The following is a 23,245-nucleotide window of genomic DNA, read 5'->3' on the forward strand; positions in this document are numbered from 1 at the left end:
GTTCCTATAGTTCAACATAATAATTATATTACATTTTACTCACCATCTAAGTGCAAATGCAGCATTTAAAATAAACGAGACTTTGCTTTAAATATTAAGGGTAGGAGAAGGTTAGGGCTCTATTATTGAACTGAAAGTGGGTGATGAGCACATTGAGTTAAAAAAAAAAAAAAAAAAAAAAAAACAGACGTCCTTATCCTTTCCTAAAATAGCCCCTGCTACTTTACAGACTCTTTATCTGAAGTGTGTGCACGTACTTCTACGGATCCCATCCCTTCCCATCAATAGTGAACCTTTTTTATTCCTGTGCTCACCAAAACGTAGACACATGCGTCAAGTTAACGTAAGCCACTAAAAACGCGAGCAGTGCGACCTCTCTTCAAAATACATTCTCTGAAACACAAAGACAACCAGTATATTTAATGGTGTGTAGACTGAATAGATAGATAGATAGATAGATAGATAGATAGATAGATAGATAGATAGATAGATAGATAGATAGATAGATAGATAGATAGATAGATAGATAGATAGATAGATAGATAGATAGATAGATAGATAGATAGATAGATAGATAGATAGATAGATAGAGGCAGGTGCTGGTGGTTTTACACAAGAAACAGACGATTTTTTTGACATGGACAGGTAAGGAAATGACTCCAAAACAGCCATTTGTAAACGATCTGCAGGATCTTTTAACCCCTTCATGCATACTGGTCACTACAGTGGACAGCTATTCTACAGCTGTTCTCTTGTATATTCATGGATTTTGTTGTTTTTTTTCGGTTATTTATTTATTTATTTTACACATATCTTTATTAAAGTTTTAAGACACTACAAATCTTATCTGACATGAATTGGTAACATTATGTAGATCTCTCCTGAGCATAAACCCCCAGAATCACAAGCCTTCCCCACAGTTTTCACACAATTTATCAGTAAATACATGTTTCTCTGCGTCAAAAATTAAACATGTGGTGTCCAGCTGAGTGGACATTTTTGCAACTTCATGAAAAATAGGTTCATAAGAATGTTTTTTTTCTTTCTTTCTTTCTTTCTTTCTTTCTTTCTTTCTTTCTTTCTTTCTTTCTTTTTTTTAAATTATTATTTTAATTAAAAAAATTTTTTTTCCAGAAAAAAATTTCAATCACATTGTTTTTTTTTTCATGCCTAAAGAGGAATAAAAACACACAAGAAAAAAATTTTGATTAAGGTTCTCATAATTCGTGCATGAAAGGGTTAAATGCTCAAATGTGGCATAGCCAGTGACGTGAAATGCACAAAATAAAACAAGCTCTTCTGGGGGTTTAGTTAGCCCAAAAGATCCGTTTTTCTCCTATGCTGGGCTGCTGAAAATTACAATGAACCTGTGATGTGGAATGTACTTTCCAGTAGGTGACACAGCCAGTGGCCTCTACGCGCAACGACTTTTATTTTGGAATGAAAGGACGGAAATGGACTTTAATATACCACAGGGTACTTTACAGTCACACACACACACATAGACACAGACACACACGCAAACACACACTCATTTCACGCGGCTGGTCGGCTGTCAGCGCACAGAAGATGGTGGCGGCTGCGGACACTGCGTTGCCCGCCGCGCCCGGATAGCGCACACACATACACACACACATACACACAACCTTTCCAGGAGGATTTCGACGTTGGAGTGGCACGCAGATAATGGTCAGATAACGACAAGAAGAAAATCTCATCTCACTGTGGACGGTGCAAGGGAATGAAAAAGCTGGACGATGCAGAAGCCCAAATCCTCCAGTCTTGGGTTTTAAGGGGAATTATTTAGAAGGTATGGAAATACTGCCTTGCGCGTTCCATGCAGTTCAATTAAAGTGGCGTGACAAGGAACGCACTCTGTTTTGACCTGTGGGACTGTGGTGAGGGGGGCGTGGAGCAGAGGTGGACACCTTTTAATTCTCTCTCTCTCTTCATGCTGGTGTGTGCAAACTTTACTTGGGAGTAAAAGGGACTGGATTGGACGAGACTTCATGTCTGCTCAAGGCTGCGTTTTGTCATCTGTCCGGTTGGCACAGAATATCCAGGTAAAAGCCGGCATGGTCAGAAACAGGACATCTGGATCTTTTCTTGGGGTGCAGAACTCGGCAACGGTAGATGTGTCTGCGGATACCAAAGCAATACGAATGTTACCGACCAATGAACGAAGATTGAATTGTGCGTAACCGCAGATGTGCGTATTTACAGGTCTGGCAAAAAAAAAAAAACCCAACACAAACAAACAAATTCCTCACGTCCAAAGACCCCTTCTGCGTTTGGAGACAGTAGTCAGGCTCCGTCCAAAAGAATAGTCGCGATTAGGCCCTGAAGCAATGAGTATGTGTGTCTAAATACAAGCTCTTGTGGCAGCTTTTGCGCACACATTCACCCAGCTGACCTCTTCAATCACCAAGCAAAACAGAAGATCCATATCTCCAGCCGTTTGGGAAATACACAAAGAAACACAGTGGAGAAGTAGTTTTTGCTGAAGTTTGTAAAAAAAAAAAGTAGCAGTTATTCCCAATGGAGCAAGCAGAGAAGAATAAACTGACTAGGCAAGCAATAGTAATGAAATGTGACTGCAGCAGGCTTTCCAATAAATCTATTTACTATTATACTATTTAAAGCATTTAATATTCAACCTTTATTCCCACATTTTAGTGAGTATAAGTTGTCAAGCACCCCTTTTAACCTATCCTATGGTCTTTCTTTTTCCACTTTGGCTTTTTTTTAGACAGTACTTTCTGTGTTTTCCCAATGTTTTTCCAATGAGTAAAAGACTTTGCAGGCAGCTGAGTGGATTTGGAGTGAAACAGAGCAGGCAGAGAGTGAACCTTGCAGTCTCAAGTGCGTCAAAACAGACGGGAACCTAGAGGAATGCAGGGATTGACGTCAAGAAAGGCAGTAATGAACTACTCAAAATTTTTGGAAGGTGTGCTGGTATTACTTCAGCCTCGACGTGGCTGAGTGGAAATTTTTCCTCACACGTTTTTCAACTTTTTAATGTCTGTCATTCCTTTTGTTGTCTTACTGTGGCTCCATACTTTGCCTTATTTTTTTACATACTTTGGAATAACACTTGCTTATGCATAGACTTTAATTCTGTATCGATTTTTAAAATGGCATCCCCCCAGCATCAACAACTGCTGCCTCACAACACAGAAGTGAGCTGTGACTCAAGTGGAGATGGAGGCGTCTCAGTGAGGATTGGCAGTAGTGTCAAGCATAAGCATGGAGGCGGGCCGTTAGGTTCATTCGGGGGAGGCTTCATGGGGGGATCCAAACACTGCAAGTACAGTATCTCCTCCAGTTGTAGCTCTGGAGAGTCCGGAGTGAGGAGGCCTGTGGTCAAGAGCTTTCGTGCGCAGAAGAAGATGCCTCAGCTTTTTGAGAGATCTGCAGGTCATTTCTGGGACCCAAAGTTTGACTCCTCTATCCTGGAGGAGGCCTGCAGAGAAAGGTGTTTCCCCCAGACCAAGCGACGGTTCCGCTATGTGCTCTTTTATCTGGTCTCTGCTGGTTTCCTCTGGGGATTGTACTTTGCCACTAACCCCTCCCGCTGTGACAGGACAGTCTTTCTCATTCCCACTGCATCCTTCCTCCTTTTTTGCCTCCTCCTTTTCCTCTTAACTTTTACAAAGCTCTACTCTCGCTGCTACAACCAAGCATCTCTGCTACTCATCCTTGTAACCTTCATCCTGACCCTGGCCCCACAAATCCAAACATCAGGATTTGGGGACGTAGAGACCCCTACACTGACATTTGATGAGGATGAGTTCAGTGGCGTGGGGCCTGTGCAAAACCTGTCTTATGACAAGCTTGTGGGGGAGAGCTCCAGGTCACCATGTATCTCACCGGTAGGCATGTTTTCACTCTGTATCGAAGTTCTCCTGTTGCTATACAGTGTTCTTCATGTCCGTCTTTATGCTTCTGTCCTGCTGGGCTTTCTCTATTCTGTTTTCTTTGAGAGTTTGGGTTGGCTACACCTAATTCAGGCATCGGATGACTGGAGCTTCTCCTCTCAGGCTGACTTGGATACATTAAGATGGTTGGGGCCAGCCAAAGCTCTGCTGCACCTCTGTGCCCATGCCATTGGTATACACTTATTCATAATGTCCGAGGTGCGGTCACGAAGCACTTTCCTCAAGGTGGGACAGGCTATCATGCACGGTAAGGACCTGGAGGTTGAGAAAGCCTTAAAGGAGCGAATGATCCACTCTGTCATGCCCAGAATTGTGGCTGATGAACTAATGAAGCAGGGCGATGAAGAGATAGGGGACAGTTCTGGAAAACGCTACTCCACCAGCGGTGCAGCAGCTGCTCTCTCCAGCCCTAAGAACAATAAACGCAAAAAAACCTCCATCCCTCGAGGCCAGATCATTTTCAGGCCTTTCAACATGAAACGAATGGAGCCGGTCAGTATCCTCTTTGCAGACATTGTGGGATTCACAAAAATGTCTGCCAATAAATCTGCACATGCCCTGGTGGGACTTTTAAATGACTTATTTGGACGTTTTGATCGTCTTTGTGAACTCACTGGCTGTGAAAAGATCAGTACTCTAGGTGACTGTTACTACTGTGTGGCTGGTTGCCCTGAACCCAGACCAGACCATGCTTATTGTTGTGTGGAGATGGGCCTGGGCATGATCCAGGCTATTGAACAGTTCTGCCAGGAGAAGAGGGAGATGGTGAACATGAGAGTGGGCGTCCACACAGGCACTGTACTGTGTGGTATCCTGGGGATGAAGCGCTTCAAGTTTGATGTGTGGTCAAATGATGTTAACCTGGCCAACCTAATGGAGCAGCTGGGTGTGGCTGGGAAGGTCCACCTATCACAAGCCACAGCTAACTTCCTGGATGACCGTTACCAACATGAAGATGGACAGGTCAATGAGAGAATAGGACAGAGTGTGGTGGCGGATCAGCTGAAAGGTATGTACTGTGTGAAATAATCAATTTATGTTATGTGTTAATGCTGCGCTTTTCTACTTTTACTTCATGTACCAAATTTATGTTTTTTAGATTGTAGTATTAGAAAAGGAAAATTTATTGCTTTAATTCTTGGCAAGAATAGTTTAATTTCAAGGGCAGCAGCCAGAACTGGGCTGTTATAATGACACTTAAAGCTGCAATTATTTCTCCAAGATCCAACTGTCTTTGGCATTTTAATGTACTAAATTTATATCCTGTGATCCTCCTATCCCCAGAGGAAATGTTTATTTGCAAGCGTATCAGTATTTCATCCAGTAGGTGGTTCAAAACAAGGGGAACATTTGCATTGGTCAAGGTCGACACAGGGTTTTAGCATTATGTATAATAACTGGCCCAGATTGCTTGGCAAGGGTTTGAATGTGTTATCAGTGCCCTCTGTGGTGTTGGTATTATGTGACTGTATCACAGTCTTCTTTCCCATCCACCCTGTCTCTGCTCGCTCTTTGTTCCTTTGTTAAATTACATTGCCTTCCAGACGTCCTCAATGTGTCCTGTTCTGTTAACCTCGTCCTGAACCTCGGGGATTGCTTTACAACTAAATGCAACTGTCGCCTTCTCTAATACAGATTTCCCTGCAGCTTTATCATCACCCTTCTATCGTGTCCTTTCTTTGCCTTGATGGTAAACTGCATGATGGTAGCTTTTATTTGATACATTTATCAAATCACTCCACTGTAACTAAATGTTGGCTTAATGGCTCGTTTCATCATTTAAGCCTTGCTGTTCCATTATCACTCAATGTAAGTTAAGTGACAGCGTGTAAAGTATTGCACATAGTGTTCGTCTCGCCTATTGAATTTGCATTTCAGTTTTATTAATCTTTTATAAAGACCTGAATATACCTCCATGGAGGCTGCACACCTAATTTTCTATCTTGAATGTATGGATTAATGGGATTTGGGAGTTTGTACAAATCAGTAATCTAAGTACATGCACTACTTGATTTTTCTGAACAAAAACACCTAATACCTTTGGGACCTACCACTCATCTGCTCAGAGTTGCGTTATTGTGTCCTGGAAATCAGTGGTGTAAAGAGTCAAGGAACAACCAAAAGTGTGTTTTGTTTACCAGCCAAGAAGAATGATTTATAGCCCAGTGTTTTCCCTTCATCTTATAGATTAATGAATCCACCACTCCAGCACTTGCACCTCTTTTTGTTATAGGGAGGATAAATGTGTTACCTGCAGTGTGATCCCCCCACCACCACCCTTACCCCTCCTACTGTTTCCTTTCTTGCCTCCGTGCATTCACTTCCCCTCCTAAGATTTATTCCCTCCCTGTTGATTTGCTCTGCGAGAGAGAAAGAGAGAGAAAGAGAGAGAGCTGGCTGTCAAGAGAGAGTTGTTCTCTGGTGCTGTAAAAATCCCTCCACTGTCTAGCTCACTCTGTATAAATCACTTGGGTAACATTGCAGCCAGGCATGGATTCTGGCTGGGGCTGGTCCCTGTTGACTAAGAAGAAGTAAATTGCTCTGACCTAGACACTGATTGCTTTGCAGCTGCCGTCCTCCTATTCCTTCATGAGTTAGTGTGAAATAGTTTCTTCTGATATTGTTTCTACTGTTCCACTACAACTTCAGGCTGAGGTTGGATTCACACTTTAGTTTCATCCTGTATGTGATAAATGGTTATTTATAGCTTCCCGCTGTAATTGTAAACTATTTGTGACTATGTAGCAGCACTTCTCATGGGGTGTAGCAGTGTGTGGTCAGCTGAGTGTTACAGCTGCATCCTGTTGAATCCTAAGCACTATCCCAAGGCTTGTGGTTGTATAAACACATCACATCATGGTTTGCCAGTCTAATCTCAGATTAGACAACATAGCATTCATCTCTTGAGCTCTAACTACAAGTTTCCTAAAAATCTGTTAATGAATGAATCCCCAAACGGCTCTTTCAATTTTGTTGTCTCTGTAAGAGGCCGCATTTGAGGCCAGACATTATTGTGTTGTTTTTTTTTTTCTTACTGGAAATGGGAGCTATATTTGGCTCTGTTTCCCTGGAAAGTACATGTCTGTGTCCTTCCTTTGTACTTAATACAGAATGATGGCACCTGCAGAAGATTATCCCTTCGGAGGAGACTGTCAGTATGGCACTATTATCTCTCTGCTCATGACAGTCATCACACAGAGCCTGAGCTGGTTCTCTCTTTGTCCGCTAAAGCAGCTTTTATTCTAAGGGAAATAAAAGCTGTTTATGTACTGATGTTGACTAAGTGTTGTGTGATACAGTAACATTAACATAGATGTAATTATTACTTACTAATCGTTTTTGTCATCATCTTTGTTGAGTATGTTCACTATATTTGCGTGTCAGTAGAATACTGTGAAAAGACTTCTCCTTTGTAGAAATTGTCCTGCTTTGTGTTGATGTCTTGTGCAGTGAATCCTTCAGACGGTCACTGGAACTTGAGTGAATAAAAAGTAAAATACCCACACTGATGATCTAAGGAACACTTTAATTAATTACAGCTCTGACAGCTCAATAACTGTACAACCCCTTTCCACTAATAATCATTATGCACAGAGCTCTCAGTAACCGGTTGCCTCCAGGTAAAGCTTGTTCTCAGATATAGTTTGATATTGTGACCATGACCTTTTAAAACTTAACTGTTGAGTGATAGCGAGGCCTGCATGTACAGTATATCCCTCCCGCCATGCTCTCATCTCTCACTGACCTGCGGGAGATTTCTAATTAAGCAAGACTGGGTAATCTCCGTGGCTAAAGTGATTAATGTTAGTAATTCTCTATCATCATATGTTCCCACACTGGCCTGGTGTTATCCTGACCCTGAACATCATCAGCTGCCTAAAAGCCAGCCGTTTTTATCACAGCAAATGATATTGATTGCCTATAATGAGGCTGTCAAGGCTGTGTTTATTTATGATGAGGCAACAGCAGAGGTTTTCATGTCATGTGGATATCAAAGAGAATCAACTGAGGCCAAGGAATAGTGCTAGCTATAAAATAGAAGATCATTTATATTCTGGTCCATGTTATCAGTTTATATCCATTCCTCCTATAAGCTGTCAGAGTAATAATTGATTAGCTATGTTAGGATTGATTAGAGCACAGAGCAAAACTTAGCCGGAAATAGTCTCTGTGATTAATGTCCTGTGTCTTTTCAGCACAGCCATATTACTTAATGTTCTGCAGTTGTGACTTATCAGAAGATCCATTTGTACATTAGGGAGACACACATATCTACATTGATATTCACATCCTTTCCCCTGTTGTATGATGTACTATAGGGATATACTGTCAGTCAACAACTGCACAGCTTTTGCCTGGGGCTCAGTGGGGAGTTACTTATAATGGCTGTTACATATGACCTTAGCCACAGTAAATGAAGCAGTTTTTGAGGTTACACTTCAAAAAGCAGCCATGGAGAGGTGAAAATAAGAAAAAACCAAGGAGAAAAAGTAAATGCATTGCCTTTAGCTGTGATGCAGTGTTTTAGACTCTAACCAGACTGGGCAGAAGTAGTGGAGAGAAAGTTTGTTCCAACACAACTTAATGAAGCTGCAGTCAAACTGGACTCCAGCATTGGACTGCAGAAGGACGCATAAGCAGATATTTAAGCCTTTGGATTTTACAACTACAGTGCTCCGTGTGTGCTGTCTGTCATTACATTACTCTACTTGACAGAAAGTTAAACAGTTTGGCTTTTTCACCCCAGCATATAGTGTACCCAGCTGTCTTCTACCTAGGCTGGCAATCAAATACCTGGCATCATTTTCGTCTAGACTCTTCAGTCCAAATCAGTATGCACACACAGCATTCAGCTGTACTGCAGAAAGTCAGGGAGGTCAATAGTGAAGTGGAGAGCTTTGATTTAAGTGGCTTACTGCTAGGATGTTGGTAAGGAGGGGCAGACAGGATGGTAGGCTGTGGTGGAAGCTGTGGCTATGGTTTATAAAGCCAGTTGTAAATAGATCCTGGGATTACTATTACACAGCATTCTCTGGTCTTTTGGGGTTTGTTCACTTTAAGTTTGCAAGTGGGATGTGACTCTTCATGGGCTGCCAAAGGAACAAAATACTAAGGAGGACTGTGAGCTGCTGCTGTATTATATTGCAATGACCGAACTCTGCCTAGAACACCTTGGCTCTGCATAGTAGATTACAGCTCGACTGAGAGAGTAATGGCATAATGCATCACATTGCATTGAACAGTACTGCCCTTCACTGCATATTATAGTTCAGTACTTTGTAGCATTGTAGCCTGCAGCAATGCAATCTCACCATTTATCATCTTTGGCATTATCATACTGAGCAAGTCTGCAGAGATTCAGGATCCCCTGTCATCCTTTGCAAATGTGGGGCCATTGTGGCAAGGTTATTGAAGGTGTATGGTGTCGTGATTAGCCAGATTTCATAGCTGCAGTCATTTGGGTTATCAGCTGTGTCACACTGTTACTCAGCAGGATTGAACTACCTGTACTCATCCAGGACACTGCAACAAGGGAATTGCTTTGCTCCGACCCAGCAAGCAATAAAGGATTTATACTTAGGGGGTGTAATGAGTTTTAGGAACCTGAGCAGAAAAGCAGAAAGATATTTCTTTTTTCAGAGCTACAAATAATCTTATCTGCATGGCCCAGTAATCTTTCTATTGATCTAACAGTGTTGAAGATTTTGTTCCACAACATCTATGTATCCAGTTGTGCTCTGTTTAATCCTGACAAGTGTCAAAGGACCCTGCAGACTTCTCTGTCGCCCTGTGGGGGACAGCTGTCCTATTGGCTCAGTGGTGAAGTGTGTTGCCTCTATCTGCTCTGACAGAGATGACCCAAGGCAAGGTGGATGAGAGAGCCTGATATCAGCGCCACCACTGACTGTCGAATAAGAAGCGTGTAAGCGGTCCGACACAGCTGATCCTGTCGGACACACACGGAACATGTAGCATGTGGAGTAGAATGTGTTTACCTCAAATTTATCATAAAACTGTAGTTTAAGATAAGGAAATTAATAGAGACATTATGTGTTACGACTATTTTGGTCATATAAAACAATCAATTTATGACTAATGAATTTTAAAAATTTTATACAAATAAAAACAAAGTCATTTATTGGCATATTCTAAGATTGTAGTAATAATAGTGCAATGGGTTTATTTTTTATGTATTTAGACATTTAGACAGTCCAACCTACCTTTTCAATAATAACATCCAATAATTGTTGTTCACTAAAAAATGTGTCAGGACATTATTTGATGGCACATTAAAAAGTCGCGGAAAAAATTATTAGACCACCCTTGCTTTCTTCAATTTCTTCTTCATTTTAATGCCTGGTACAACTAAAGGTACATTTGTTTGGACAAATATAATGATAACAACAAAAATAGCTCATTAGAGTTTAATTTAAGAGCTAATATCTAACCATTTTCCATGATTTTCTTGAAAATAACCAAGATCACTTCACTTCTTACATCAATAGCTATGGCATTGTACTGCCAAAAACAGTGCTTTTAGGCATTCCATGTTTTCTTTTCTGTCTGTTTTAGTCACATGATACACACAGGAGTTAGTACTGGATTGCATTATACATTTTCCCAGCTGTCATGGCCAATTTAGTGAAAAAACAGATACTCTAAAAGAGTTAAGACTGGTCTATAAGTACAGAAGATGGAAATGAGTTTCATATTTAAAGTCCTGACATCATTGCTTTAGCTTTGAGCATTATGAGGTTATGTGGAAGAACTTTCCCACATTTTTATGAAGGAAACTTCAACATTGAATTTGCACAGCTGTGTTCATAAAATGTTGCTCTGCAGATAAGACAATTCCATTAGTTTCCCTTAAACAGGAGAGGTAAAGCAGGTGCGTTTGTGTCACACAGATCTGCTGTCTATACCACATGTCATATGAGAGATATTTTCTCAAATTATAAGTAGAGTATGACTCAGAGCGTGTGAGCGGTGGAGGCTGAACACAGTGCTGATCTGCAAGACTGAAGGCTGTAAATGATGTCATAGCTATGGGGGTTTAAAACCCCCATCTGTGCATATTACATATTTGCATACCATTAACATCAAAAAGGTAACCAGTGATTTTTTTTCAAATAAATAATTTACTGTGCACGTTTGAAATACCCAGAAGGTCATTTAAAAAGACATGCTGTTCTAAAGGTCTGAATCAACACAGAGATGGCACCTTGATTACAGTCTCTAAACCAATTTCAATTGCAGAACATTTTCTGTAAACATCCGTATTTATGCCCCAGAACAGCGGCAACAGTGTGTTACACTAGTTCCTGTTAACTCATAAAGATCCAAACATCCACAGTCAACCAAAAGCAAAAGCATCTACTGTTATAAACTCCTCATCCACTAATCCTATCAATATATGTAAATAATTTGTATAAAATACAGTTTATCATCTTTTCATGGTCATCAGATTTGACCCACCCGTTCAGAGGCTCTGTAGTTACCATGGAAACATGTCATCTTCTACAACATTGATTCACCAGTAAAACCCATGGAGTTGGATCAATGACAGTGGATGGACACAATTGATTTATGTTCAATTTATGATATATTTTACTCAAAGTCACTTTTTCTTCAGTTTTTTTGTGTTTTTATACAATAACCTTGTCTTTACTCTGAGCTTTTATGAACATCTACATGATTAGTCAAATTTAACACAGGGAAAAAATAGTTTTACCCAAAAAAAATGCAAAATTCGGAGGATAATATTATTATAAATAGTGATAAATCACTTAGGAAAGGTTAAATGGAGAGAAAAATTCATTTGTGAAATGCCACAAAAGTCACACTGGGTCTTTATGAGTTAACATAGAAATAGAATTGACTAATATTAAAAAAATCACCAACTTTCAGCATAACACAGACTACAACACAGACATATAAGCACCAAGAATGTGACAATGTTGTATATTAAACCTTTAAAAGTTTAAAGGGAAAATTATATTTGGAATTTCTAGACATGCAGATATGATGAGAAAACAGTTTTTTCTGCTGGAAATAAAGAAGGAATTAAAACTGGTAAGATAACAAAGGAAAAGACATGCATGACTGAGAGAAAATGCAGGAGAAATGTGTTAAGTAAGACAGAAATATGAATAGAGATGCCCCTCATGGTTCATTCCGTTCTGGGCTCTTTTGCAGTTGCACATGGTTCACAGTCATAACACCAGCCACAGCGCACCACACAATGAATGATGTTACCCATCTGTAGCAACACACACACACTCACGCACACACGCACACACTTACTACAGCTCTATACCTTGGGTCTCCCAAGGCTAATTGCCATGGCAACAGGCTATTGAAAGGGGTGAGGGTCAGCTGGAAACCAGAGACTCATTTCAGTTAGACAGAGTGGTTCTTGGACAGAGAAAAAGTAGCTAAATTGACTTCACTTAACTGAAACTCTGACTTTCATGGAAGTAAAGGGAAGTTGAAGCCCAATTTTCATGCAACTGAACAGCTGCTGCTGTTCTTTTTGCCTAAGCTCTGCCTCCACAGAACAAAATTGCAAACATTCTGATGCTCAGACATTGGTTTTGAAATGTAAAACTATCCTCCATGACTCTCTTCTGCTGTTTGGTAGATCATTTAGGTCTTTACTGGAATCCCATGACGTGTTCCCCCCAAGGCTGTGCAGATGCTTGGGTGATAAATTGCTATTATGATTCATCGATGCAACCTAAGCTTTTCTTCTTTGTGATCAAGGGTACGGAAAATGCCAGCACAACTCTGAACAGACGCTCACTAGCCTTTACTGACACTGATGGATGGAACTCACTCCGAAGGTGACACACAGTAACCCTCCACCCACACACCAACCCACCCACCCACCTACACACACTCACTTTCTGCGCTTTGCATTCAAGTACACTAAATGCAAACACCCACACACAGCCGCACCCTGTTCATGTTAGTGGGCTGTGGTGGCTTGTTAGTGTGTACAGTGGGGGAGTGTGTGTGATAAATGGGAGTGTGAATTATGAATGAGGAAAGATGATGGGGAGCCAGTCCACTCTGAAACCAGCTACATCACTCTGCCTGCATGGATTGACTGTGCGTGTGTGTGTGTGTGTATGTGTGTGTATATGTGTGTAATATACGGCTTGAGTGTTTTTTTTTTTCTTTATGCACACGTGTGTATTCTGCATCTTGTATTAATGCACAGTCATTTTATCATTCACAATTCAGACTGTGAAACATTTTAAATATTGCAACATTACATTTAGCTTTATGCTAGTCTAAGAGCGAGAAAGCCTCTGCACAGCACTTGTCCTTCACACTTTGTTCATGTTACTCTAGTATACAGAGACTGTTCTAGCAGTTCCTTTTCTTCATTTCTCATATGCAATCATCCTCTTTTTTCCATTTTCTGTGATTATACAGATTTAACCTGAAAAATTCATATTTATTTTCTAATAATTTGAAATGTGAACAATGTAGTATAACTGTAAAAATCAATAGACTAAATTTAAATATATATGGGTGCTTCTATGAAATTGGTCCCTAAAAAACAGGACATGGGGGGTAAAAATTCAAACCAAATATAGACTAATGTTAGGAAGCAATTTTTGAAGCACTTTGGGTCTATTTTAAAAATAAATACTTACTGAGATAAAAGAGAAACTATTTTTCAGATATAAAACATTTTTATATTATTTTACATTATATTTAATACAAAAATCTGTATGTAACACAGTCAAATGGACACGAAAATTACTCGCTACTATTTTTTTAAAGATCTTTTTATTTTATCACAGGTACATTTTGGGAATTTAACTAATTATGTAAGGCAGAGTGTTTCACAAAAATGACCGCTGTTGCAAAATCCTTCACGATTTATATGCGTTTAACCTGGAAGGTTCTGCTTGTAATGCAAGGGGACACAATAGGTTACATACAAAACATGGAACGAGAATGCCGATTTATGGAAAAACCCACATGTCTGGATTAGAAAAACCACTAGGATCATCAAATTTAACACAGTGTCTTTATTTATAGCGGTAAATAAGACCATTTCAAACCATGTTTTCCAGATAAAATGCACTGACACCTAGGTAGCTTTTCATGTCCCAATTTTGGTCCTATTTTTGGCCCTAATTTTTTTATTAAAAAATCATTAATTTTGGGATGGCTCAAGATAAGATAAGATAAGATAATATATGTCTTTATTTGTACCACAAGGGGAAATTCTAGAGTAAGACTATAATTTTTTTGCATTTATCTGAGGTCATCATTAGGTACATCCTGGGAGGATATATGTCTAATTTCTCTTTTATTTTTGGTTCTAAAAAGCTGGCAAAGTGCCAGGTACCAAAATGAACCCAGTTTCATAGAAGTACCCATATTGAATGGCATGGTGCACAGCAAGAAGGTCCTGGGTTTGATCCCAGTGTTGGTCTGTGTGGAGTTTACATGTTCTCTCTGTGTCAGCATAGGTTGTTTCAGGGTTCTCTGGCTTCCTTCCACTGTCCAGTGACATGCACTTTAATGAGTTCAGTAGTCCATAGGTGTGGATGTGAGGGTGAATGGTTCTTCGTCTGTATATATTAACCCTGCAATGAACTAGTGACATGTCTAGTCTGGGATAGGCTCTGGCACCCCCACAGCCATCTTGAGGTTTGTTAAAGTGAATGAATGAACAAATATACATGATCTATAGATGATGAAATGTAGATGATCGGATGTAATTTCATGCAGTTGTGGGAAAGAGAAGACATTTCCAAATTTCCGTGTTGTGTTGTAGAGCAGTAGTGTTGCAACTGGGAAATCTCAACTATTGTCAATCACATATTTAATCTTCTACATTTCTGAAAGCACCTGCAGTTAGACGAAGTACATGTCAAGATGGATTTTCTAAAGCCCAAAAACAGACTCCACAAGTGTTTAGAATTCTTGTTTCTTCTCAGAATTACAATTTGCTGAAAGGTATGGGAGGTATGGAATGTTGGACCGATGGTGGAAAAAGTATCAAGGACTGCAACTTCACGAAAATGTCTGATTAGCAGAATATCATTCCAACTCCATACGGTCACGCACGCCACCGCCGAAAAGGCTGTGATCTGTAGATGTCATAACCTTTGGCCATAATAACTTAACATGAAGAAGCATTCAATTCATGATTTATCAGAATAAAGGAGGTGGTGTCAACTGTATCAGACATCATCAGGCACCTGAACATTTTTTTTTCACCACTTATAGATGGTTAGTAAGACTGTTTGTTGAGTGATATAACTATAAAAATTTGGGCTACTTTAATTATTCACGATAAGCATATACTAATATCAGGTTTTGGTATACAGTCATGGAAAAAAATGATTAGACCACCCTTGTTTTCTTCAATTTCTTGTTCATTTTAATGCCTGGTACAACTAAAAGTACATTTGTTTGGACAAATATAATGATAACAACAAAAATAGCTCATAAGAGTTTAATTTCAGAGCTGATATCGATCCATTTTCCATGGTTTTCTTGGTAATAATCAAAATCACTTCAGTTCTTACATCAATAGCTATGGCATTGTACTGCCAAAAACAGTGCTTTTAGGCATTCCATGTTTTCTTTTCTGTCTGTTTTAGTCACATGATACACACAGGAGTTAGTACTTGATTGCATAACCCTTGTTTTTGATGACTTTTGATGGTCTAATCATTTTTTTCATGACTGTATAACTAGGGTGACTGGTTGGTCACTTGTTTCCCCCCCAGTGCCTGCCTCAGGCTCAGCTCCCTCCATTGGCTTCAGTGTTGAACGGCTCTCCCGTGTCCCCTCCAGCTGTCAGCTGCTACTTTGTCCACATACTTAATAGCCTGAGGAATCCCCCTGGCTGTCATTCCTAAAGGCCATTGCTGACTTACTGCCAGTATGTGTCATACCTGTCAACCCTACCGTTTTTCTCAGGATTCCCCGATAATAACAAAAAAAAAATGGCTGTAATGTTGATGATGGGCTTAACCACTGGGCCCATTTGATGTGCTGGCTACATTTCCCTCCAACAAAGCAGATGGCGGTATGTAGCACTTTAGGCCAAGCTGTAACTTCTACTGACAAAAAGTCAATAAAAAAGGAAGAACAATTTCAGCATGAAAAATAATTTAAAGCCATGAGTGCCATGAAAATAGGCATTAAAATACGGATCCATTCAGAGCAGAATGAATAACCTCATGATTTATTGGGTTAATTTAAGGTTGATTATATTTAGCATCAGCTGTATGATAAAATAAAACTAGAGACTGTTAAGACAGAGAAATTTGTCCATAATAAGTCCACTCTCCTTTCATTCAAATAATTTAGATTTAATACTATTTTTACTACGTTTTTGCCATTTTACATCTGCTGGTCCTGTAAAGTTTGTATCTATAGATAAAAAATATATATATAAAGTTGTTTTAACAGTTTTGTGTCAGGTTGTGTAGAAATGAAATTAACTGTGACAAAGTATTGACTGATGTTGTGAAACTGCAACAACATACTCTCAAAGCTCTCTCAAAATCAGAACTAAAGCATGTCCTCAGTTACATAATACATAAACATCATTCTTTTTTTTTTTTCTTTTCATTACACAGGGATTTGCAGAGCATTTTCCAGGTAGCTTAATCATAATACCTTTTTTTCCTTCACTTAAACCCAGTCCTTGTTACAATGATATTTTAAAGCCTAGTAGTGATTCTAGGATTCATTGTATGTGTAGCCTTGTTTAAATGTAAGCAGTATGGAGACAGTCGATGGGATGGGACAGAAAATTTCATTTATTTTCATATCCCAATGTTGCCACTATTGTATGTGTGTGTGTCTGCGTATTTTGCACCTGAGTTATTCCCAACAGAGGCCACTCCACATGCTTTTATCACTTTCAATCTGTCACTTTCCACGTGTCTCTTTGTTTCTGTCTGCGTCACTTTTTGTTTTGTTTGTCTTCCTTCAATCTTGCTGCTGTCTCATTTTGTAACTGTTGAGTCAGTGCTGCCTGTGCTTTTTTTGAAATGACACCTTCATCAACAAACATTACAGCCATACATATACCAGGCTGCATATCCAATTGTTTCCGGCCCTCTTTTCTGTGCTTGACTATGAGATTTAATGAACCTGTCAATTCTCCTTAACGGGGAGGCTGGTCAACATTGCAAACAAAAACAACACAATACGAACAACTTTCTCTTTCTTACTTGAGCAGAGTATGATTCAGGGTTTCTGTGGTGGAAGCTGAGCTTGTAGTTTGCATTCTCATTTACTTCTGCTGTGTCATTGGCCTGTTTTAGATAAAGAGTCCTCAGGGAGTGGCACAGTGCTCAGCAGAGTACCGAGCACATTTTCATCATCAGCCCCCAGTGAAGATAACATTTATCAAATTGTTGAGTTAGCACATTATTGTGTTGTGAGAGGTGAGGCATGAGGGAGAGAGGTTTGCTTTGGTAATTTAAAAAGCACCAGAAACTGGGTTTAATCAATAACAGAGCACCTCTCACAGTTTCAGGTCAACAGCATCTCATGTTGAGATAATTGAGTATTGGAATTTTAGTTTGATGCTTGATTGTCAAAGAAATAAATGTTTTTGTGTTTTTCTTTTGTTTGCCAGTATTACATATTAAATGGGATTGTTTTTTACACACATTATAGCAGTGTTTTTCAACCTTGGGGTGATGACCCTATGTGGGGTCACCTGGAATTCAAATGGGGTTGCCTGAAGTTTCTAGTAATTGATAAAAAAAATGTAAAAAAAAAAAAAAATACTAATAATCTATTAAAGATGTAACGATTACCAGTATAATGATAAACCGCGGTAAAATTCCATACAGTTAGTATTACCGTTTGCAGTCTAATTATCATGATAACCGTGTTTGATTATCGCACTTTGAACACAAACTTGATATGGAGAATGGTCAAACAATGGCTATAAGGTGCCATCTTTAATGCACATTTGTATGTTTGATGTTTACATGTGAATATTTGAATGTTTCTGGGAACAGAAAGTACATTGTGCCTGTTATTTTATTTGGGGGGTATTTTGTTTCTTTTTTTTTTTTTTTTTCAAAATACAACTTGGTTAAATTATTTCAGGTTGTGTATAAGACAAATACCTTTTGAACATTTCAAGCACATTTCAACAATACCGTGATAATAATGATAACCGTGATAATTTTGGTCACAGTAACCATGATATGAAATTTTCACATCGTTACATCCTTATAACCAATATATGGTGAGTTGAGAAAGGCAATCACAAAACATAAAAGACATGACAAACTGAAGCTGAAACTGAAGCACTGTGGTGCTGTTTATCTTTCAAATGTTCATTGTGGTCAGTTTCAGATGCTGCAGCTCTTTCATAATTCATAGTTTGAGTTATTGTTTGTTCAGTATTAATTGTCAGCCTTGTAAATCCAAGCTGGACTGACTGTACATATCCTGACCAAGGAAAATAAAATTCTTACTTTGTGCAGTAATCTCCACCTGGCTTTTCTGCCTCTATCCATAATAATATTTATTATATAACCTAAATGTCATCTAAAATTAACATTTATTTGCAACATAGTATAGCAAACTATTACATGATCAAAAACAAATGAATTTTAGCAAAAAAATGTCTCCGTTTTGAATGTTTGCAGTCACCAGAAATGTGTGATGTTAAAATGGGGTCACAAGCAAAAAAAAAAGGTTGGGAACCACTGTATTATAGTCATAAAATACAATGAGATAAATGTCTATTAGACTCATTTTAGAACCAAGAAGCATGTTTGAAGATTATTTTCACATGTTAAATAACACAAAAAAGTGAGTTATAAGAATCTTTATTTGTCAGTATATTGTACATATGGGCATGCAACACACACTAATATTGAACCGCATTTAACTGGTCATTAGCTGAACATGCAGGAAAACGCCACACACTGCAGACTAGGAGCAATGTACTGCCACATCAGGCACCTGGGGAGCAAATGAGGGTCAAGTGCCTTGCTCAAGGGCACATCAGTCAACAATTCAGTCATAAGCTGTTTCTCCGATCGTCTAGGCCCCAGAGACCATACACTTTAGAAACACGTTTCTTAAGTCACAATACTATCGAAGTGATCCTTGAGGGTAGAGTTAACCATATAAAAAGATATCTGTTCCTACATCAGTTCTCCACTACATCATGATTGACTCCAGAATCTGTGCTTCAAAGGGAGACTTGCATTATAGGCCAATAACTATAATTTATTTTAGAACTTAAGAGCTAAATACAGACATGAACCCAAAAGAAGGTCATTGATATGGCAGTCACTGGAATTAGGAGTGATGTGCTGGGTTTATGGATGTAGGAATAGAATGATGGGTTGCATTTTGGATGCTGAAGGAAAGAAAAGGCGCTGCACAAGGAAGATAGAGCTGTGCCCTTCTGGGACAGAGGCAAGGCTTTTATAGCTGTGGAACCATGGTACAGCTGACTCTGATCCTCCGGGATGATTGGCTCCACCTACAAGGGCACATAAAAACGACTAATGGTAGCCAGCCGTCACAGATATCACTGAAAGTCCACATCTTAAAGTTACAGTTGGGTGCTTCTATGAAACTGGGTACATTTTGGAACTTGGTACTTTGCCAGCTTTTTTAGACCCAGTAATAAAAGAGAAATGTAGACATATTTCCCCTCAGGATGTACCTAATGAAGACCTCAGATAAATGCAAAAAAAATTATATTCTTGCTCTGAGCCATCCCAAAATGAATGGATTTTTAATAAAATATTAGGGCCAAAAATAGGAACAAAGTTGGGACATGAAAAGCTACCTAGGTGTCAGTGCATTTGATCTGGACCACATGGCTTGAAATGGTCTTATATACTGCTATAAATAAAGTCATTGTGTTAAATTTGACAATTCTTGTGGTTTTTCTAACCCAGACGTGGGTTTTTCATGAGTCAGTCTCATTCCAGGTTCCATGTATAACCCATTGTGTCCACTTGCATTACATGCAGAATCTGCCCTGTTCAACACATATAAATCACGAATGATTTTGCAACAGTGGTCATTTTTGTGAAACACTCTGCCTTGCATAACTAGTTCAGTTCCCAAAATGTACTTGTGAGAGAATAAAGAGATTAAAAAAATAGTAACGCATAATTTTGTGTCTGTTTGACTGTGATACATGCAGATTTTTGTATTAAATATAATGTAAAATTATATAAAAATGTGTTTTATCTGAAAAATAGTTTCTCTTTTATCTCAGTAAGTATTTATTTTACTTCCAAACTTGCTTCATAACATTAGTCTATATCTGGTTTGAATATGTAGCCCCCATGTCCTGTTTTAGGGACCAGTTTCATAGACCCGGTTAAAGTGCATGATTGGGCAAACCACAACTCCACCATCTACAACTGCGTTTCAAAATATTGTAATTCAAGTGGTCTGAGAGGAAATTAGATTTCTGCATTCACTCCTTGCCTTTATTTTTAGTCTGTAGAAAAACTACACTGTGGCACAGGTATTTGACTAATCACAGGCGTTTTCAGACAGGTAGGGAGGTTGAATACATGACTGATCGCTATAATTACCAACCATTGATCAGATTCTGTCAAATGCAACCTGGATAGGACTCTGCTGTTATACTCCATCTGCTGACAGGCAACCTTGGAGAAGTGGCTCCACTTTTCCATAACATTGAGAAACTCTGACTTTTGTCAAATCATGAATATTTTGACCAGAAGATTTGGACAGAGAGGAGAGAGTGGCAGAGGGAATAGGCTTTTGCCATTTTCTGGCATTTTTCTCCTTGATTTTGGCTCGTTCAGCTTTTAAACTAAGGAGAGGTTCTGATTAAAGCTGCAGGATATTATTTTATTTTTAGTATTTAAAAAGTGTCATACACATTCATTATGCATACACTAAATAATACTCCCTTACAGAACAGGAAAAGCAGCCAGGAGGAGCTGTAAAGTATATTTTGTAGGGAGTTTTAATGGTGTGACTTCTGCCAAAGACTCCACAAATCACCATATGTTTGGGGAGTATTTCATCTGGTTATCAAACCGTAAGTTGTTTTCAAAAGCATTTACACTTGATTTGTTTTTGTGTTTGCATGAATTAACTTCTGTTATTTATTCTAATTCATGAATGATGTTTCATTATTATTATTAATATTATTACTTATATATAAAAGGAGTAGCTAGTTGGCCATGATCACACATATTTGACTAGCTGCTGAATTAATTTGTACGTACTAAAGAGAGTGATATTCCCCTCAAGAACAAAATCAGAGTAAAAAGGAGGTTGCCAGGTGGCTGGAAACCAAATCCATATTAATCTGTATGCTGGATGATTCCTGAAATGTTGTGTTGGAATTTGAATGGCTGCAACTTGTCAACAGTTGAGCAAGATTCTATTTATGTAGAAACAATATTTAAAGGGTGCAGGCATTTTAAAGAATACTTAACCTGATTCATAAAATGAAGCAACATGGTTAAGTGTGATTAAAGAGTATATGAGGCACTGTTCTATTAACTTGGCCTCACGTGGATATTTCTGCAATATGGACAGATGTGCTGAATGATATATGGTGCCATATGCTCAACATTATGAGAGAGATGAAAGGGGTGGGAGCATTAGCATTCAGAGGAGGATGCGTAGTGGAAAGGTTTGACGGAGGAGAGAGGCTGGTGTAAAAAAAGATGAGATGGAGGGTGCGTCTGAGCTTAAGGGATGATGTCAGCCGGGGCAATTTCTTACAGAGGAGAGCCCTTTAAGCCTGTGTGGTGATGAGCAAATGGATATCAGCTTGAACACAAAAGAAGATTGGAGGATAGTTATATTTAGGATGGAGAGAGGGGAAAGGAGAGAGATACAGTGAGATTGACAAAACAGAGAGATGCATGGGGATGGGGATGGGGAGGTCAGGAGGGTTCAAGATGTTGGGGAGGCGGGGGGGTGTCAGCTGTATCTATTGTTCTGCCAGCAGAGCATGGCAGCCTAGGACTGTCAAGGATGGAGGAATCAAAGGCACAGAATACACAACGAGCACAGAGAGTTAGTGACGGACACAGCCAAGCGAGAGTTAAATACCTTGGAGAGATGTCAAGTGTTTCTATTGTCATTTTGAGCGAGCCTTGGTGGGATGGAAAGAAGCCAAGAACAAAAGAGTCCTGCAGCCAAATATGAAACTTTTGTTTATGTGCCTTCCCCCATTACAGCATGAACTTGTGGGACAGAAAGAGGGGAAGGATATTGACAGGTTTTGTTGATTGCAATTAGAAGAGAGAGACTTTAGTTGTGCTTGGACAGAGTTTGACTTTATTGTGTACACTGTGACATAACACAGTTTAGAGACATGTTTTTGTCCTAAACTTGGGAAGATAATGTGCTGAGAAAGCCCAGGTGGTGTGCCAGTCTTGTTGTTTCTTTTATAAATTCAGAGTTATATAACTTGTAAGAACAGGTCACTGCGGGTTATTTGGGGTCTCTACGTGTGAAAAACACCATTCAGTTGTGCTTGAGTGAGTTTGACATAAACAACTTTGGTTACATTCTGTCTCTGAGCTTTTTATCAAACATTTTTCATCACTTTCAATTTACTTTCAATAGCTCCTATGCACATAACTTATTACATACAAAATATCTTTTTCTGTTCCTGCATAATTTCAAATGATTGTCTGCTATAGAACATTCATTATATTACTCAAATGAAAATATTGTATTAAGATTTTGAAAAACTGATTGCACACACATTTAGGGAAAGAACTGTAATTTCAATACATCAGTTCAATGAAATGACACCTTCAATTCATCTCTTTGATGTAAAAATACAATTTGCATTAGTTTATCTTGTTCAAATATAACCATAGGTATGATATAGAACAAATATCCACATACAGCAGCTGAATCTCAACAGGTTGACTGTTGTCTCATGCTGTCTTTACATGTCTTACTCTAATCTGGTGTAAATCCATCACAGGATGATGCAATCAAATATCATGCTGGTTAAATGTTTTCTTGAATACTACACTCATCTCCATCTTTAAGGCAGAACCGCATTTATGAACCATAGCACGCTTACAATTGATATTTAAAAGAATCAGCTCTTAGTTTGTGTATGTACGTGTGAAACATCCACTTCCATATATTATTTAGAAGGCTTTGTTATATGCAAAGTCAGCGTGTTGTTTTGTTTCTGTCACTGATCTCCTGTGATGTAGCGTTGTGAGCTGATCTGATGACCGTCTTACATGTCCTCTTATGTCTCTGAAGTAACCTGGGCTCAGCTGAAATCTTCGGCTGTGGAGGAA

At 39.0% G+C, this 23,245-nt stretch overlaps 1 protein-coding gene across 1 annotated transcript in view; it reads left to right on the forward strand.

Moving 5' to 3' along the window:
• The first annotated feature begins 1,540 nt into the window (after positions 1 to 1,540).
• LOC115424253 (adenylate cyclase 9) overlaps positions 1,541 to 23,245 on the forward strand; it is a 42,812-nt gene continuing 21,107 nt past the window's right edge. The window contains exon 1 of the mRNA XM_030141392.1: positions 1,541 to 4,947. Within this exon, the coding sequence (XP_029997252.1) occupies positions 3,135 to 4,947 (1,813 nt within the window). The 5' untranslated portion in view covers positions 1,541 to 3,134. The remainder of the gene's footprint in view (positions 4,948 to 23,245) is intronic.

The sequence above is a fragment of the Sphaeramia orbicularis genome, chromosome 8 (genome assembly GCF_902148855.1).
Source record: "Sphaeramia orbicularis chromosome 8, fSphaOr1.1, whole genome shotgun sequence".
Taxonomy (NCBI): Eukaryota; Metazoa; Chordata; class Actinopteri; order Kurtiformes; family Apogonidae; genus Sphaeramia; species Sphaeramia orbicularis.